General features: G+C 43.1%; 1 protein-coding gene across 1 annotated transcript in view; it reads left to right on the top strand.

The window, feature by feature from the left end:
• Positions 1–16,213, top strand: part of RANBP3 (RAN binding protein 3) — a 2,163,070-nt gene that overhangs the window by 1,821,500 nt on the left and 325,357 nt on the right. The window contains exon 20 of the mRNA XM_044054814.1: positions 16,047–16,074. Coding sequence (XP_043910749.1) covers positions 16,047–16,074 — 28 coding nt within the window. The remainder of the gene's footprint in view (positions 1–16,046; positions 16,075–16,213) is intronic.

The raw sequence follows: 16,213 nt of genomic DNA, 5'->3' as shown, positions 1-16,213 counted from the left end.
TTTTTTTTTTTTTTTTTTTTTTTTTTTTTTATCCCGCTCCGGTTTCAGCTATTCTTCTCTTTTTCAACAAGGTGTCAGTTTCTCCATGATTAAGTTGCAACTGGCGGCAGTTCCAATTTTCATGCAACAGAGCACCTGATATAGCTCAGTATGTGTATAAATGCCTTTATGAAGCTTTCCATGGGCTTGCACATGTATATAAACATTGAGCACGTGCGAGTCTGACTGCCATTTTCTAGTAAGCTGTTGAGATGCAAGCTTGCATCTCTGTGTAGTCTGTCTGTTAATCAGTTTGTTTATATTTTGTACTGCTGCTCTCCATCCTGATGTTTCTATGTAATAAAGCATATAAACAAACCAGCCTGCCTGTTCATCTTGACTTATAACCAAGGACGAGCTACATGTTGTCAGAATGGAATCCAGATTCAAGATCAAGGGGCACTCAGTTAATGTTGGAAGACTATAGAGGAATGGAACATCCCTACTGCATGTAAAACTCGTAAGACAGGTCAGAAACAAATTTCAGTTATTAAAACTTGCTTAAATTATTTCTTATTTGGAAAATATAAAACAAAGCACACAGAACGCTCAAAAGGAATTTCAAGTTAAACGAAATGTCCAAAACTGCGACCATATTGATGAAAATATTCAAAATAGTTAACGAAAATGTTTGAAATGTCCGAATCACACAAAATGTGTAAGGAAAATGACCTCATTTTTTGCTATGTAGAAATGTTTTGTTTTAATTAAAGCTGTTAAAGATATCCAAAAGTTTGTGCTGTATTACAATAGTTATTTTGCAAAGTACAGTAATTTCAAAGCATATTTTGCAAAGTACAGTATTTTGAAGAGTTTATTGTGCATTTGAATGTTATTACAAGTACTGGCTGTGTGTATGTGTTCGTATTTAATTACAAGGGCCATATTTTCATTGTGTTTGGGCATACTTTGTTGGCATGACATACTGATTTCAAAAACCTGGTCCACTTGTATTTGAAAATAATATTGTAGAGAATTGGACTGTTTGAGCAAGAGTACAATAACGTACAAAGGCATTGATTCTTAATTTAGCTGCTTCAGAAGCCATAGAAAGAGAGCGTTCATTTTTGTATGCACCTGCTGTATTTGCAGGAGAGGGGGAAAACAGTCATATAGTTGTATCAGCTGAATTAAGGGAAGACCCGGAGTGCTTAAAACGTAAATGTAGAGAAATGGTAACCCCCAAATGAATAATATACTGGAAAGACACTTATTTTACACAAGAGATCAAAACCTGGGGAAACTTTTGCAGCATGTATAACTGATTTGGGAAACAAGGCTAAAATGTGCAGATTTGGTGATTTCAAGGTATGAGTTGACAAAAGACAGGCTTGTATGTGGTATTAAAGATGATACCATGACAAAGATTTTGCTTCATGACAGTGATTTCTCTTTGAATAAGGCCATTGATATTTGTCAAGTATATGAGTTTACAGAAAAGTGCACAAATATGCTTGCAAATGAGAAATGCATGCTTTCAGTATCTTCTAAAGCTAATGTTGATAGTATGCAGTATGTGGTTAAAAGAAATAGGCCTAAGCACATAGCAGCAACTGTGAGCCCTGCACCAGTCACTGGTAAACCCCGTAGCTTTCTAGCAAATTCCAGAATGCGCACAGTCTCAGTGAAGCACAAGGGTGAGTCAACAAATTCAAAACATATGTACCCTCATATAGCCTCAGTCAGTTGTCGTAATTGTGGTGGTAGTCATGTGACTAACAGAGGAAAGTGCTTAGCTTTTGGTCAGTAATGCAACAGATGTTTAAAAAAAAATAATTTCCAAAGATTTTGTAAATCATGAGCCACATTCTTTTATTAAAAGAGAATATTCAGAGACAAGTTTATCAGTTAGAAAGCTGTGAACCCTAGTTTTTATGTTGGTGTGTTTGTGTTTAATGAAACAGTCAAACCAGTGGATTTATGGACAAAGAATGAAGTATTTTGTACTGTTTGGATAAATGGGAGGCCCGTAGAGGTCAAACGTGGCACAGGTTCAAATTGCAATGTTATGTCCGCAGAAACATTTGCTAACGTATGTGCTGGTGAGAAGCTCGGTTTGGCAAAGTGTGTGACGCTTGTTGATTATGGTGGTGAAGAAATTCAGACTGAAGGTTCAGTAGTGTTTTCATGTTACTCTGCGGGAAACAGCTATGACTTGCAATTTTATGTGGTCAGAAGGCACATACAGTCATTAGGCCTCAGAGACCATTGGAAAATGGGACTACTTTCATTTAATAAGGAAGTCCATTATGTAAGCTTAAAAGACCACTATTCTAATTTCGCCCAGTCTATTTTTTCTCTATCTTTGCTGATCTTTTCGATGACAAACTAGGCAAACTCCCAGTTGTGTTCTCCATGAAGTTTGACCCAGGGGTCAGCACAGTTGTCAGGCCAGCCCAGAAAGTTCCAGTAGCTGTGCAGAACAGAGTCAAAGCCTAGCTAGAAAAAATGATGCAACAAGGTGTGTTTTATCCAGTTGAGGAATGTACTGAATGGGTATCTTCCATGGTGGTAGCTCATAAGAAAAGCTCAGATGATATCAGAATATGTATTGATCCAAGAGATTTGAACAAAGTGTTAAAAAGATCTCATCACTCAGTGCTTGCAGACAGTCGTCTCTGCTCTTATGCCAGATGCCACTATTTTCTTCCTGTCTTGGATTCAAAGAACTCACTTTAGCAAATGTTGCTTGACCGAAAGTCTTCATTGCTAACCACTTTCAGTACTCAATTTTGGCAGGTACAGATTTTTGAGAATGCCATTTGGGATAAATTCTGCCAGTGAAGTCTTCCAGCGTTCAATGGAGCAAATTGTTTTGGGGGGGGTATCCATGTGGTGTTATAGTAGATGACATTCTAGTAGGAGGTAATGGTGAAGCTGACCATGACAGGAACCTCAAGTAAGTTCTGGAAAGAGCAAGTGAAGTGAATCTTTAGCTGAATCCTCAGAAGTGCAAATTCAGGCTATGAGAAGTTACTTATGTTGGTCATTTGTTTACCTGTTCAGGCTTACGACCAGATCCTTCCAAGCAAACCGCAATTCTTGAGATGCCAGCTCCAGACAATGTAGAAGCCCTACGTTTTCTTGACATGGTTTACTTAGGTAAGTTAATTCAAGACTTAAGGCATCTTTCAGCACTGCTCAGAGTGTTGACACTCAAAGATGCATCTTTGGTCAAGGTTAGAACAACACCCGAGACCATTTTGTGTCCTGAAACAGAATTGCCAGTCCAACTCTCCGATAGTATGATGTTAACAAACCAGTTACACTTTCTTGTGATGCTTTAATATTTGGTCTTGGTTCAGTCATTCTTCAAGAGGGTAAACCAGTAGCCTGTGCATCCAGAGCTCTAACCCAGACTGAAATGCAGTATACTCAGATAAAGAACTCTTGGAAATTGTGTTTCCATGTTTGAAGTTCCATGATTATATTTATGGTAGACCTATCCAGGTTGAAACTGATCAACCTCTAGTCACTATTTTGAGAAAGTTTATGCATACAGTGCCTGCCAGATTGCAATGCATGATGTTGAAATTGCAAAAATATAATTTCAATCTTGTCTACACAACAGGCAAACATATATCTTGCTGATGCTTTATCCAAATCGCCCAGAAATACCACTGAACAACATGAAAATTAAAAACTTGATTTTGAAGTCAAGGAAGTGAGATTTTTCTTCCACACATCTTCATGAGCTTAGCTACAGACATTTTCGAGTGGAATGATCAACATTACCTGGTGTTAGTAGACTCTTACTGAAATTGGTTCGAGATTGACCTAGTTCCTAATATAGCTTCCAGTATTGTCATTACTAAGATGAAGCGTCATTTTGTAGTCCATGGTACTCCGCACAGTTATTTCTGACAATGGTGCACAGCTTACAACCTAGCAGTCAAGAGATTTGTTGATGTGTCCACAGTTAAATGGCTTGGCAGAACGTGCAGACAACAAAAGGTTTTGATCAGATTGGAGTCGTGAAAAGTGTATGTCCAGAGCCGAGATTGCACATTGTGGAATCGCAAGGAATAGAGTTTAGGCAGACTCGGAAACATTTGTCCGAACCTGTAGTTGCAGTATCATACCTGCAAAAAATACCCTAGATCTCAGAGTGAGTTGTCCAGCATTTCAGTTCCAGAGGACATTCCAGTAAATATCCCTGCTCCTGAGAAGAATCCCGAAACTGTTTGTTCACCAATGACTGTCTCTGTTAAACCCAGTTCTGATTGCTGTATCACTAGATCAGGTCACATTTCCAGACCATGTTCCAGATACACGACAACTTGGACATAAGCGTTGCTTATTTCTTAGTGTCTGTAGAATTGCATGTCTTTTTTCAAATGTCACTTAGTTCATTAAAGAGGGAGGATGTAGATCAATTTGTATGTATGCCTTTAAGAAGCTTTCCATTAGCTTGCACATGTGTATAAAATGCTGAGCACGTGTGAGCCTGACTGCCATTTTTCTAGTAAGCTGTTAATGTAAGCATGCATGTCTGCATAGTCTGTTAATCAGTTTATATTTTGTACTGCTGCTATCCATCCTGATGTGCTTCTATGTAATAAGGCATGTAAACGAACTGCCCCACGTGTTTGTCTTGACTCAACCAGGGACGAGTAACACCTAGTACCCATCTCAGCAACCAGATTGTGGAAGACCTTTATGAGGGGGAATATTCGTACTCAGGCCCCTGATTAAAGATCCTTCCCACCATGGGACTTGACATTGATTTTAACAAGACCTCACCCAGAAACCTTTGAGCTAGCTGCCTCCTGTGATATAAAGTTTTTGTCTTGGAAGGCTGTCTTTTTAGTGGCCATTACCTTTGCTAAAAGAAGTATCAGAACTTCAAGCTTTATCTTCTAAACCACGTTATATAACTTGATTCAAAGGTAGGGTTTCTCTGATGATAAACCCTTCTTTTTGCCTAAAGTATCCATGAAAGCAAACATTAATCCGTCCATCTTCCAGTCTTTTTTCCTAATTATTCCAACAAAATTGAGTACATGCTTCATTTATTTTGTTCATAGGCAATTGTGTGTTTATCTGCATAGGAAAAAGAAAGTCAGAAAGTCTGAGCAGTTATTCATCTCCTTTTCACCCAGACATTTAGCAGGACATTGTCAAAACTAATTTTGGCAAAATGGATTACCAACTGTATTACCGATATTTATTCACTGAAAGGGTATAAAGCATCCTAGCTCTCCAAAAGCACATTTCTACAAGGTCGATGTCCACTTCTGCTTTTTCAGCCAGAACTTCTATTGAGGAAATTTGTGCTGCACCAACTTAGTTCAATTCCATTACCTTTGTTTCTCATAAGTTAGACATAGTCTCCAGAAGTAGAGCATCTTTTGGCTCCACGGTGCTCAGGGCATGTCCTAGGGGCCCGCCCAAGGAGTCCCGTACCTGGGGATTCTAACCCAGTAGTGACAACAAATGAAAGGGACATCAGATTTAGAAGTTATGTACTTACCATAACTTAATGTCTGGGCTGTCCTCTCTCATTTGTTTTCACATCCCACCCAACCTTCCCCCTTCTTTTTATCTGGAAGTACCTGGAGGATGCAGGAGTCCAGATTCCTAGCCTTGAGTTCCAGGTTGGGCAGTTTTCTTGTTTGTACAATGTTTTCCTTTAGTATTGTTCACAGACCGATATGCGTGTATGTATATAGATATATGTAAATATATAAAATGTTATTCCTTCTGTTGGTTCAGCAAACTCGATCTGAGGAGTTAGTGGAGACGCAGGTTATTATGGGAGTGGGAGGAGCTCGAGACATGAGGCATCAGTATTTGGAAAGGCTGGATTGGATCCGAGGATGGATCCAGGACCAAATAGTGAGGACGAATGAAAGAGGACAACCCAGATACCAAGTTATAGTAAGTACATAACTTTATAACTGACTGAATATGGATTTTGAGAAATGTAGTAAATGTCAAAAAATGGTTAGGAAAATGTTTTGTATTATATGGATAATATAGAATGAAAGATTGAATAAAATTGTGTTTAATGGAAACTGGGTGATACAGAATTTAAATTGAAAAATGGTTGTGGAAACGAGTGAGGTCTACACAAATATGAAACAAAAACTTGTAAATGATGGAGGAATGTAAAATGAATGTATTTTTTTTGTAAAACTAATTTGTATATAGCTGTATATAATAAAGGACCCCCTACTCTTTTCGATAGCTGTTCTGGGATCTTTTACATCCCTCTCAGCTACCTCCAATTAGAGCAGATGGGGCCTATTACCGTCTCATTGGAAGAGTGATACATTTAGGAGTGTAGCATCCCCATAACTGTACTGCAGTGTCAGCAATCTAGTCGCCTGGAGTGGGACTAGAACCCCACAACCTTCTGGTCTTCCAGCACCAAAGGTGCCTGTGCTACCTGTTGCATCACTTACACTGCTGCATTGCTGTATTAAAATGATTAGTACTGTAGTTAAAGCCATAGTGCTTTTGTTTTCTTTGTGGTGGCTTATCCCCTTTCACACTTGAGTACCATTTTGTCTGTCTTCTGCTTGCTATTGGAGTACTTCTGTTTACAGAAAAAATCCTAGAGTGGGTCCAGCTAATAGATCTTTGTATGTCCTTCTATTCTTATGTTGCAGTATTCTTAGTGTGGGATTCCCTGCCTCTGGCAACCTGAACGCCGGCTCCTATACAAAAGCTTAAGCCTGGCTGCTGTAGGTGTGTAGGACGTCACACGTAGGGCCATAAACCAGGGACCTTAAATGTGATGTCTCCACTCACAGACCTCAGAACTTTTCAGCCTCAGTCAACCGTCACATCAATCTCTTCGCTCCTCTGTTTTGAAGACGTCTAAAGCTAAGTACCCCATTGGGGATTTTGTTTAATTCTTTCTTGAGCTTGGTTTGCTGCATCCATCCGTTAGCCAATGTCAGCTAAGAAGGGGTAAATGCCGATGTGGGTGCCAAATTCCACATAAGGATACCACGACAGTTGCGTTTTCTGCCTAGGCCGAGAACACGACCTTACCTTTTGCCCTATTTGTCAGTCATTTGTACCAAAGACCCTCTGAAGCCATCTGGTCGCCCTAAATCTGTATTTAGAAAACCAGTGGCTCAAAAAGCTAGCATTCAGGGCGGATTCCGAGTCGGCCACCCCAGCGGAACCACCACGGAAAAAGGCCAAGGTTCCGAGGCCTAGTACTTCTGCCTCTCTGCCTTCGGGTATCCCGCAGCTTCCGACTTAGGAGTTGAGGGACATCCGTTTGAGCAGTCTACTTTGGCAACTCTTTTTGAGGAAGCTGCTTCTGAATTAATAGCCAGCATGTCTACGGATATGGCTCTGATGTCGGTCCCTGCCGATGTCAAGGGGGAACCAGGTAATGCTGGGTGACTGACCGGGAGGCCATTACCTGAAGCCCCCTACTCCTATCCAGGCCTTCTCCTAAGACTACTCCTTTGAAAAGGAAGCAGAAAACTAAACACCTGCCTCCACCCACAGGAGGAGTTCCAGACTGGCCGTCCTTCAACTCCTTGATGCAGGATTTCTTGGCCCTTAGGCCCATGATCTCTTCTCCCTCCACCATTCCTGCTGTCAGTCCTAGGCCTGCCTCAGCTGCTTTTCTCCCCCTTCCCACTGCTGATGAAGGGGAAGAACAGGAGGCTTACTATTCATCTTCAGATGAATCCATTTCTTATTCATCTCAAATTTGCCTCTCCAGTAGAATATTATTCCCCTGATGAAGAATCCATAGAAGGGGACTCTCCACCAGAGGATATCACCTTTGAGGAGACCATTACAAAGATGAAAGAATACTTTAAATGGGATACTTCCCAATGACTGAAATTCAAAAGAGTTGCTGTGAGTTACTTCAAGTGGAATCTCCTTCCCTTCAGCCATCCCTCCAGTTATTCCTGCGTACCTTGATGCATTCTCTTCAGCATCTAAAAACCCAGACTCACAACTTCCTGCCCCTAAGAGACCTGACTGTTTCTATAAATTTCCAAATGAACAAAAATTCCTGGTAAAACCACCCCTGGCAGACCCAGTAGTGATTGCTGTATCCCCTGACAAGCAGTCAAGACTGATTCCTTCGTAGGCTCTTTTGCCTACTGACAAAGATAGTAAAAACATGGACAGGATAGGTAGAAAAGTTTATACCTCTTCCACCCTAGCCTTCAGAGCTATCAACTACCAAACCCATATGATAAAATATGATTTAGACCTTGTATCCCACGCTTCTACTCTCCTGTCATCCACACCTGACTGTCCTAACAAGACAGAGGGTAACATCAAAACTGTCCCTGGCTTCTCAAGTGGCCAGACATTCCATTAGATGCAGTTATGATGCACCAGAGGCCTCTGCAAGGTCCGCAGCTTCTGCGTCAATACTCCGCAGGTACTCTCTGCTCCGCCTTCAACCCCTACCCGAGGATTTCAAGTCAAAGATCCTGGATGCCCTTCTAGACCACAACCTTCTGTTTTGTAAATAGTCTGCAGATTTCTTTAAAAACCTTCAGGAGAGAGGTAAACTGCTTCAAGACAAGAAGCACCTGCTCGTTTCTCCCATTCCTAAATATAACAGAAATTACTACCTGTGTCAGGAGGGCACCCTCTTCTGCTTACCCCATCCTTTTCCAAGCATAGGAGAGGAACCAGGAGGCAGACCACTTCCAGACCAGCAGCCTTACAGTCTATTCAGAGATGGTCATTTCATGACAGAAGTGGCTCCAGCAATGCGTGACGGCCTTGCCCACCTCCCCTTGTCTCCCCATCTCCTCCACTGCCTCCCTGTTTGGAGATCCATCACCTCAGACTGCTGGATGCTGGCAAAATAGTACAAGAGGGATATTTCCCCTCTTGGAAGTAAAAGCCCTTTACAAGGGGCATTCCATCCCCCCTGCCCCCCAAAATTTGACTACACCTTATTCCTCAGATCCTACAGGACCTTCTGAACCTAGGAACTATAGAACCTGTCCCTCCAGGATAGGAAGGAAAAGGCTTTTACTCGGGGTTATTTCTGGTCCCCAAAAAGATGGCCCTTGGAGGCCAATACTGGATCTGTCCTTTCTGAATGATGGAACTTTTAGGAATAGGTTTAGAATGTTATCCCTACAAACCCTTCTTCCACTATTCCCAGCCTAGGCCTTTATGGCCATACACTACCTGATGGAGGCCTACCTCTGTATCCCCATAAAAGCCCTCCCACAGAAAATACTTGGTTTCACTGGGCCCTGTTTACACTTTCAATTTACAACCTTGCACTTTGGTTTATCTACTGTATCCGGATGTTCACAAAATGCCTAGCTCCAGCTATAGCCTTTTGCAGAACCAAAGGTGTCCAGATTTATCCCTACATTGACGACATCCTCTTTCTACCAGAAAGAGAGAGGACACCCTAAAAAGCCATCTGCAGTTCACCATTTCCCTGTTTCAGAGCCTTGGATTCACCCTCAACATCCCAAAATCATCCCCAACCCCTCTTCAGGACAAAACCTTTCTGGGCTGCTGGATCAGAACAGATCTGATGCAGGCATTCCTCCATCACGGCAAAGTTCTCTCCCCCTCTACCCACTTCCAAACCCTAATTAAGGTTTAACAGATATCTGCAAGGCAAATCTTGCAGGTCCTGGGACTAATGGCAGCCACCATCCCTATGCTGCCTTTGGCCAGAATGCATATGTGAAAACTGCAGTGGATGTGTGGTCCCAACACATTCTCCCTTTAGATTTTCAGATTACACTCTTGCCCTGCCTCAAAGCAGAACTAAGGTGGTGGATTCAACAAGTACTAATGAACCCAGGCCTTCCACTTCAACCCCCCACCCCAACCCAGCCCCATGCATATACAGCTGCATCAGACCTAGGGTGGCAGGCTACCAAGAAGGGCTTCATGGTACAGGACACCTGGCATCCTACCCTCCAAAAGAAACTCATCAATGTGAGGGAAATGACGGCAGTCCTTCTGGCCCTGAAAGCCTTTCTCCCAGTCCTGCAACCAGGCCCTTTTCAAATCTTCACAGACAATACCACAGTCATGTGGTACCTCAGCAAACAAGGAGGGACCAAGTCCTACCTCCTTTGCCAGATAATCCAGATTTGGGACCTTGCCTCCAGAAGCAACTTATCCCTGCAGGCAACATACATTCCTTCCCAGGGCAACCAGCAAGTGGATATTCTCAGCAGAACATTCTCTCTACAGCGTGAGTGAATGCTGAATAGGGACATTTTTCTAGACATTGCCCATCGGTGAGGCGCACCTCAGATTTGCTTGCCTCCCCCCAGAACAGACAACTGAAGAAATTCTGCACCAAGGGTCACTCTCCACTCCATGGAAGGATGGATATTCTTCGTGTTTCACTGTTGCAGTCATTACATTTGGGTAATCTGCTGGCAGGTTGCCCTCAGTCGGCCTGATTAACAAAGTTTTGGGTCCTGCGTCGGTTGCTGTCCCTTTTTCCATGACGTCAGGAGCATAAAATATGCAGCCAACGCCATTACATCAGTCTTTATTGTCGTGTGGTGCCCGAAGCAGAAGCAGTTTGCAAGTGCCAGTCGGCCGACTCCTGAAATTTTCATTTGAGTTTCAGAACCAAAGTCTTCAACTTAAAGCTAACTACCCCGTTGGGGAAACTTTTTCTTGCTCCTTACCTATGTCAGTAAAAGGTAATAATTGCATTACTTGTGGAAAGCAAATACCTCATAAAGATTTTCATCCGTATTGTATTCCTTGCCTAGACCCTGACCACGACTTACCTTGCTGTCGTTTTTATGCTTTATTTAATCAGCGCACTATCAGTCGTCTGTATATTTTTGCTTCTAAATATTTCTGTTCTCTGTTTAATTATTCAGAAATGTCTGTTAGCCATCCGACTACCGGGATTCCGAAAAAATGCAAAGATAAAGACAGAGACAGGCCGCCGAGGTCCAAAGCTGCCGACTGGCTTCTGTTAAGCCAATCGCCAGTTGGCCGGTACTCAGTGAGGCACTTTTGCAGCCCCTGATACCTGCTACTTCTGATTCGCAGGCCTCTACTGAGACCCATTCGGAGTCCGGTATGCCACGAGATGTTTCAACTGTGGAACCTGTGGATGTCTCTACCCTGGATGGGTCCGGAGCTGCTGTGCAGGCACCGGCTTCTGAGGGTGTATTCAGGCCTACAGACTTGCATATTAAACCAGCTCCTTCATTTAGTCCTAAATCTCGAACCATGCCTAAAAAACAGATGCCCAGGCTGCATGCTCAGGCCTCTATGCCTAAAAAACAAATAAGAACGGCTGAAGATCTTTTAACTCTAATCAGGGGAAGCCAACCTCCCCTTCTAAGAGACCTAGGACCAAAGTTGTTTATGAATCTTCTGACTAGGATTCTGATTTTTCTGATCTGGATTTGCCCTTATCTACTTATGAGGATTCTGATGCAGAGGACTCTATTCCCTCTGCTTCCCCATCCATAGGATTTTCTTTTGGTTAAACCTTATTCACTCTAAGGGAGCATTTCCACTGGGAAAGCCAGGATTTTTCTGATTCAAAAAACAGGCTTAGGGTTTTCTTACTCCTGCCTTAGCATAGGCCTTCACTTCAGCTATTCCTCCTGTACTAGACATTGTTGATGCCTGTTTGGAATCTAGTTTGGCTTTGCCTCCTGCTCCCAGAAAACCTGACCGATATTACAGGGTTCCTGATTCACACAAGTTATTTTTTAAAAATCTTATTGCGGATCCTGAGACTATTTCACCGGGACCCAAGGGCATTAAGGCTACTACTGCCAAAAATCCTACCCCTTCTGATAGAGATTCCAGGGCACTGGATAGATGGGGTAAGAAGGTTTACACTTCTGCAACCTTGGCCATTAGGGCTTTAAACTGCCAGTTTCATATGTTAAAGTATCAGCAATATATTATTGGATTGCTTAAACAGAAAATGATGTTGATTCCTGACTGCGCTGAAAATAAAGATTTACAGGATTTAATGTTTTCTGCTGAACAGGTTGGAAAACATAACTTTGCAATGTGGCTTTGATTCATTAGAGGCCTCTTGCAGGGCTACTGTTACTGGCTCTGTACTTAGAAGGCATGCTTGGCTTAAGGAACAATCATTGCCAGATCATATTAAAGTTAAATTGTTAGATGATCCCTTAAATCAGGGCCGCCTGTTTGGCAACAAAGCAGAAGTTGTTCTTAAAAAGATGGAGGAAAAAGCTAAATCTATGCAAACTGTTGAAGATTTCTTACAAGTTCAACCTCCAAGATTTAGTAGGCATTGGCCCTCTAAGAATTGGTCCTTTCCTGCCTCTTCCAGGCTTTCTCAACCCAAACCCAGAACCAGCAGAACCCCCAGGTTTCAGTCCCGGGTACACACAAGACTAAACAGTGGGGGGTTTCCGCACCCAAATCAGGGAGTAGTAAGACTCCCCCCTATGGAAAGCTGTCTCAATGACTTGACTTTAAAACTTCCAAGCACTTCACAACTTGCTGCTCTTTTAGGGGGAAAGATTGCTCTGCAGGCCAAAAACTGGGAACTCATTACCCTGGACAAATGGGTTTTAAATATAGTCTCCCAAGGATACAGATTTCACTTCCACACATTACCAACCCCGAACGGTTGGCCAGATCTACCCCCAAATCAGTGGGCAGAGGCTCAAAAGCAAGTACTCTCTCTCAAGCATAAAGGCTATTCAAACTGTACCAGAAGAGGAAAAGGGACACTGTTTTTATTCAAGACTTTTCCTGGTACCCAGATAAGACAATTCATGGCGTCCTATCCTGGACCTTTCTACCTTGCACTTTTTTGGTGATTCCCAAATTCCAGATGCTAACTCTTCACCAGCTACTTCCTATGCTAGGCAAAGATCTCTGGTTGGCAACACTGGATTTAAAGGAAGCCTTACCTGCACATCTCAATCAGGGAATCTTGCAGAAGATACCTACGCTTCAAAGCAGGCTACATGCACTGTCAGTTCTCTGCACTGCCCTTTGGCTTATCTACTTCGCCCAGGGCCTTCACAAAGTGCCTAGCTGTTGTCATTGCATTTTGCAGGCAAAGAAGAATTCAAATATACCCATACCTGGACAATTGTCTAATTCAGGCAGGAAGCCAGGACATACTTTTGAATCCTCTGGCATTTGTACAAAAGGTACTAACTTGTCTGGGGTACACCATAAATGAAAATAAGTCACATCTGGTACCCTGTCAACAAATTGTATTCCTGGGAGCAAGCTTGAACACAACTTCCCAGATGGCTTTCCTCACGCCAGAGAAACAAATTCATTTAACTTCAAACTATTGGCCACGAAAACCCTGCTATCTGCAAGGCAAATACTGCAAGCCTTTGGGTTCATGGCCTCCTGCATTCTTCTAATTCCATGTGCAAGACTGCATATGAGGAAACTATAGTGGTATCTAAAAAGACTATGGGTGTCAACATTCTCAGAATCTAGAAGCAATGATTTCTATCATACCTTGCCTACGCTTAGAGTTTCTTTGGTGGGCAGAGGCTTGCCACCAAAACAATGGACTACCATTCACTGTACCCCCTGCCGCCCAAACCTAAACAGACGCATCAGACTATGCATGGGGAGGGCTCACCTGGCAGGGAACTGCATTCAGGGCAAATGGAACCCAAGTCAAATGCACCTGCATATCAATCAAAAAGAGATGTTAGCTGTATAGAATGCTCTGACATTCCTCCAGGACAATTAATGGTAAAGACGGACAACACCACTGTTATGCGGTACATAAACAAGCAGGGAGGTACCCATTCTTACCCCCTCTGCAGACTAGCCATGGCATTGTGGAACACAGCCTTGAGCTACCAAGTGCATCTACAAGCTCAATTCCTGCCGTGAAAATTAAATACACTGGCAGACGGACTAAGCAGAAACCTCATGGACCCACATGAGTGGAAACTGGAGCCAAAGATTTTCAACATGTTGACAGACAAATGGGGGGGCCCAGATATAGACCTGTTTGCCTCCCCCCAGAACTACCATTTAGACAAATTTTGCACAAGGACTCCCCACAAACAATCTTGGAAAGTGGATGCTCTGTCCTTCAGCTGGAAAAGCCTATCAGTTTATGCCTTTCCTACTCTGCCTCTCCTGTCCGAAGTACTGCTAAAGATCAAACAGGACAAACCAAGGATGATATTGATTGCACCAGACTGGCCACGCCAACACTGGTACTCCCTCTTGTGCAGTGTCACTGTTGGCCCCATGGCACCTGCCTCTGACCCCTACCCTGTTGTCTCAGCAGGAGAACCAGATTCTGCACCCTCAGCTTCAAGCCCTGAACCTAGCAGCCTGGCTAATTACCTAATCTCTCCCTTACCATCCCTCAGTAAAGCAGTGATGGATATCTGGCAAGCAGGCCTAGTACTAGAAAATGGTATGCTAAAAAATGGAAAAGATTCTGTGCCTGGAACCAATCTCAAGGGATGAGCACAGCAGAGCCCAACTTACCTCAGATTTTACAATACTTAACTGAGATGCTTCACAGGGGAACTTTCTTTTTCCTCCATCAAAATTCACGCCTCAGCCATTTCAGCTCATTATAACACAGATCCTCCCCTCTTCTCTCATCCATTGCTCAGGCAGTTCCTCAGAGGGGCCAAAAATTTAAGACCACCCAGGAGAGCCCCAGCTCTAGCCTTGGACCTTAACTTTGTATTGGAGAAACTCACTTTTCCTCCTTTCGAGCCAGCTGCTAGTGCAGATTTAAAATTCCTTTCCTGGAAAACAGCCTTCCTTTTAGCAATCACTTCGAGACTGGTATCTGAATTACAGGCCCTTATGGCAGTGGAGCCTTTCATCATCTTTCAAGCAGACAGGGTGTCCCTCAGAACCAATCTCTCCTTCATGCCCAAGGTGGTATCAAGTGTGGCTCTCAGTCAATCCATTCATTGCCAACCTTCTTTCCTAATCCACAGAACAAAGGGTAACGGATACTGCACTCCTTAGATGTGCACAGACAGCTTAGATTTTACTTGGACAGGACTAAACCTCAAAGGAAATCTGAACAACTGCTGGTGGCATTTTCTGCAGGGGCAGAGGGGAGGGCTATTTACAAAGCAAACCATTTCTAAATGGTTAGGTCATTGCATTCATTTCTGCTGTAAGCACCATGGAAAACCTATCCCACAGGGGAACAGACCCCATTCAATCAGGGCTGCATCTACCTCTACAGCCTTTTTCAGAGGTGTCCCTACCGGGGACATCCTAGAAGTTGCTACCTGGAGTTCTGTACATACCTGCACCAAGCATTACCATTTGCCAATTTTCTCTAAATCCAGAGCTGACTTTGCCACTGCAGTCTTGCAGGGTCTTATAGCTCCTCCCATCCTTAGCTTTGGGAATCTACCCTAATCTGATGACTGCAACAGTGAAAACACTAAGAGCATAGTACAGTTGTGTACACTTACCATAAATGTAGATGTTCGAGTGTATTCACTGTTGCAGTCCTCGTTATCCTCCCTCCAGCCCCCTGATTTCTTTGGCTATACCTCTACTCTCTGTTACTATGCTTAAAAGCGTTTTGGTGCATTTTGGACCCAAGACTTTGTTAATCCGGCAACTGAGGGCTACTGCAAGTAGATAACCCAAATGGGATGACTGCAACAGTGAATACACTCAAACATCTACATTTATGCGAGTGTACACAACTGTACATTTCCCCACAAGGTGGACCTACTCACACAACAGAAGGTATCTCTCAATTCACCCTCACCTACAGATGCTGGGTCTAATACTCTGGGTAATAAACCTTTAATTCCTTTCAGACATCACTAGTATGAGGACTTGCTTTTAGTCCCGAGTGAGGTCAGGAATCCTACTACAAGGAGATCCAACATGTCAAAATGGGAAAGCTTATCCAAGTGGTGTCTCCATAGGCACAGGGATCCCTTTCAAACAGATACCTCTCTTGTCCTTACTTACTTGTCCTTACTTACGTGTGTGGCTGGCCTTTCATACTCCTCAGTAAAAGTCCACCTTTCTGCAATCTCTGCCTACTTACCACTAGAACCCTCTCTACTACCCAGGGTAGGTGTTAAATTATTCCTGAAAGGGGTATTGGACATCAGACCACCAAAAAACTCCATCCCACCTCCTTGGGACCTACACTTCATCCTGGAAAAACTCACACTGCCTCCATTCGAACCAGCCAGTGCTGCAGTGCTCCAAATGTGTACTGCTGGTGGCCCTTACC

The sequence above is a fragment of the Protopterus annectens genome, chromosome 13.part0 (genome assembly GCF_019279795.1).
Source record: "Protopterus annectens isolate FY-2018-M chromosome 13.part0, PAN1.0, whole genome shotgun sequence".
NCBI classification, from domain to species: Eukaryota; Metazoa; Chordata; order Ceratodontiformes; family Protopteridae; genus Protopterus; species Protopterus annectens.
This window is presented reverse-complemented; position numbering and strand designations above follow the sequence as displayed.